Raw genomic sequence first — 3,893 nt, forward strand, 5'->3', positions numbered from 1 at the left:
GTCTGACAGCATCTTGCCATTTGATATGCTCTCTTGTTGTCTGATACACACAGCACCTGAGAAACCTTGGCCAGTTTTGTTGTGTGTGTCATGTCTTTAGAGAGCAAAGCCTAGACCACTTCACGATGTGGCCTAGGTGCCTTTTATTATGCTATTGGTACAAAAGAAGGCGTTTGCAGACCACTGTAAAACTTTAGATTATTGATATCTGATGGTCAGATTCTGGTGTTAATGACTTGACATAGTGTCATCAATTAGCTACCTTTTGGAGACCCTTTTCGGTCACGAATGACCATGGGATTGCACCTAGAAAGTTACCCACCCAGGCACTAGTCTGGGCAAGGTTGTTTATGGAAGACCAGCAGTCACCCATGCATATATCAGCCTCCCCTCTCCATGCCACCAATGTTATCCAAGGGAAAGGCAAAGCTTGGCACCAGTGACATTGCAACTCATTACTATAGTTGAGTGAACTGGAGCAATGTGAAATAAAGTGTCTTGCTCAAGAACACAACATGTAGCCCGGTCCGGGATTCGAACTCACAACCTCACGGTCTTAAGCTTGACACTCTCTAACCACTGAGCCATGCGCCTTCACTTAGCTATCTGTAGTAGCTAATTATATCATTTGTTATGACTTTGTCAGAAAGTAGGGATGGAGCTGTCTTAAGTACAGTGACGTCAGTGCTGTTAATGTTCAGCTCAAACATCTGTAAATTGTAAGAAATAAGCACAAGTTGGGGCTGGAATTGTATGTGTGTGTGTGTGGGGGGGGGGGGGGGATCACACACTGGTGGGGAGGCAGGATTGGATGTTTTCTTGTATATGTCTTCAGTTGACTAAAGTTATTTCTATTAAAGCTTCCTTATATTTTATACATTGCAGGCAGTTGGAGGAAACCGACCTTATCTTCATCCAGATTGTTTGAATAAAGATCACGCAAAGTTCCAAGAGGAAGCTCTAAAATTATTCCGTTCAACAAGAAAAATGGGCGGATCAGAGTTCAGTCATTCATACGAGGAGAAACTTCAAAAAGAAATTGAAGAGTTGTTTGTGAACTTTTGCAACCACAACGAGAGCAAAAACATTTTTAAGACTGCTCGAACCCCTGCTGTCCTTGTTATAATGATGATTTTCTTCTATTTTGGAGCCACATTATTTGCTTTCTTTGGACTCAGCCCAGTGGCAGCACTCTTTAATTTGATTATGTGGATTGTTCTCTTGTTGATCATTGTTGCAGGTTATGTTCGTTACAGCGGAGAATACATTGACATTGGTTCTGCAATCGATCAATTAGCTGAGAAAATCTGGGAAAATGTAAGTATTATTGTAATAATTATTGTTTTCATCATTATTATTTAGTTTCCATGTTTGATGCTAGCATAGGCTGGATGGCAGCATTTGACCGCTGAGTGGTCACCGTTCATAATCTCATTCTGATTTAGCTGAAGTTTCTTCACTGCAAATGTCGGTTTTGGATACAGCGAGATAAAGCGTTTGTTGCTGGATGAATGGAATTTCTCAACGCAGGTAGCTAACAGAGTTATGCCCCTTGATGCAGAGTTTTCTTCATAATGGCTTTGAATAATAATTTCAAATTTTTGCCACAAAGGCAGCTTGTGGGAGGGTTAAGTCGATTACATCGACCTCAGTGCGTAACTGGTACTTATTTAACCGACCCCGAAAAGATGAAAGGCAAAGTCGACCTTGGTGGATTTTGAACTCAGAACGTAGTGACAGACGAAATATTGCTAAGCATTTCACCTGGCGTGCTAACGATTCTGCCAGCTCGCCACCACCATCTTATAATAACACATTATGGCTTTAGCAATAAGTGAGGCCTGGATTTCAGATGTTCTTATGGATGGGTTTTCTAATCTCACAACCTCTCCCCACCCTATTTTATGGTTGATTACATATTACATCTTTGTTTTATTGTTTCTCTTCGTTTTTCAGGTTATTTCTCACGTGTTGGCCAAAGCGGGAGAACAAACAGCTAAATATGCTGTCAAGAATCAAATGAAAAATAAAAAAGTCTGAACATGCAAAGGACAGCCAAAAAATCCCCACAAGAAAAATAAAGAGAAAGCCTGTTGAATTATTGCAGAAAAAATAAAAATTATCAAAAAAAAAAAAGGTTAAAATATTAAAAAAAATATTTTGTGATTTACCCATTTTTCACTCAACTTGGAGAATAACACTTCTCTTTCTAATAACTTTCTCATTCCAATTATAGGAAACCTGGAAAACATTGTCTTTTTTTTTAAAGAATTAACTCTTCAACTCAATTACAATTGTCTTCATTTCACTTTTAGAAATGTCTTTTCAATATGTAAATTGAAGTATTTTCATTTTTTAATTTATTATTTCTGACATGATAGAGAAACTTAACCTTTTTTCTCCCCTGCAGACTCCTTTAGAACCTTCTCGACCTTTCCTTTATGTGTAAATAGCCTACTTATTTGTTTGTCATTTTCAATTTTTCATTTTTGGTGAGGGGAAAATAAATGTTAGCTAAATATTATTACCAATATCATTATAATTATTAGCATAACATCTGTTTGTTAAGACCTAGCTATTGCCTCAGCACCAAACTTTGATCATTCCTAATAATAATAATAATAATAATAATAATAATAATAATAATCCTTCCCATCATTAAAAATATCATAAACTAATAATTTTCCATTGGTTCAATATTTCTTAAAATTAAGAAGTTTTAAAGTTAAGAAAGTTTCTTAAAATTAGGAAATTTTAACCCATCAAAAATTGATCCACTCTGTGTAAACACGTCTTTTTTAAAAAATTTCTACCTAAATAATCCATTGAGTTAATTCACTAACTGCTGTTTGATTTTTATGAATTTTAATAGCTGAAAAATAAACTAAAAGCTATAAGCCCTGAAATAGCATTGTATTGTGTTGTTGTTGTTGTTATTTAGCCCTAGGTCAGCCTGGATCAAGCAGACCTATGATCAAAAGCATTCCAGCAATGACCGTCTCATCTTTTTTCAGACATACTGCACTTAGGACTACATTATACAATGTGTCCTTCTGTTTGTTTTTATTCTTAAAGACAGCAGAGTGTGATTTGAAGGAGATTTGGCTGCTATTTCTGACAAGTTGAGCGACCGCGTAGAGGCTCCCTCGTTAGCTCGCTGTCTTAGCACATTATAATTGTTTATAGACAGTGGTTTTGAATGTTTTATTGAATGAAAAGTTAAATGGTTTCCAGTTTCTTAGGTAATTTTTTTTTTTTTTCCTGTACAGTTTCAAAAACTAACAAAATAAAACATGTGCCTTTTGGAGTCTGTACACCACTGCAACTCTTATTCAATTTCCTGTCTCTAGAATCTATGATGTGTAGATCACTGATGAATGCTGCTTCTATTGAAACACTCTGTCTAACCATTGCTATATATATATTTTCCCAACCCCCACCTCATAATTGTGAACTGAAATCACACTGGTTCTGGCTCTGGTTCTATATCTTAATCGCCATCATTGATAATACACAGATTGATTTGCTATTGTCTTTTGTTTAAATTTCCATAAGTAATAAAAACCTAAAACCAACTTACAAACAAACATCTTCATCTTCATTAATATTTCATGTTAAAAACATTTTTTTAACAAGGTGGAGGGCTTAACAAGATGAAATACATTTTAATGGAATTTTTTTTCGTTCAACTAATTTTATGACTGAGATGTGGTGTGGATATATATGCCTGTATGTATCTATATATATATATATGTGTGTGTGTGTGTGTATGTATATATATATGTGTGTGTGTGTATGTATATATATATATGTGTGTGTGTGTATGTATATATGTGTGTGTGTATATATATATATATATATATATATATATGGCATGTAAAAAACACCATTCA

The 3,893-nt window shown here is 35.3% G+C and overlaps 1 protein-coding gene across 6 annotated transcripts in view; it reads left to right on the plus strand.

Moving 5' to 3' along the window:
- The window catches only part of LOC106871615 (atlastin-2), a 75,596-nt gene extending 72,009 nt beyond the window's left edge, over positions 1-3,587 (plus strand). For all 6 annotated transcript variants that reach the window (XM_014918170.2, XM_014918168.2, XM_052973516.1 and 3 more), the window contains 2 exons: positions 886-1,317; positions 1,957-3,587. In XM_014918170.2, the coding sequence (XP_014773656.1) occupies positions 886-1,317; positions 1,957-2,040 (516 nt within the window). In that variant the 3' untranslated portion in view covers positions 2,041-3,587. The remainder of the gene's footprint in view (positions 1-885; positions 1,318-1,956) is intronic.
- The last annotated feature ends 306 nt before the right edge of the window (positions 3,588-3,893 follow it).

This window comes from Octopus bimaculoides, chromosome 1 (genome assembly GCF_001194135.2).
Source record: "Octopus bimaculoides isolate UCB-OBI-ISO-001 chromosome 1, ASM119413v2, whole genome shotgun sequence".
In the NCBI taxonomy this organism is placed as follows: domain Eukaryota; kingdom Metazoa; phylum Mollusca; class Cephalopoda; order Octopoda; family Octopodidae; genus Octopus; species Octopus bimaculoides.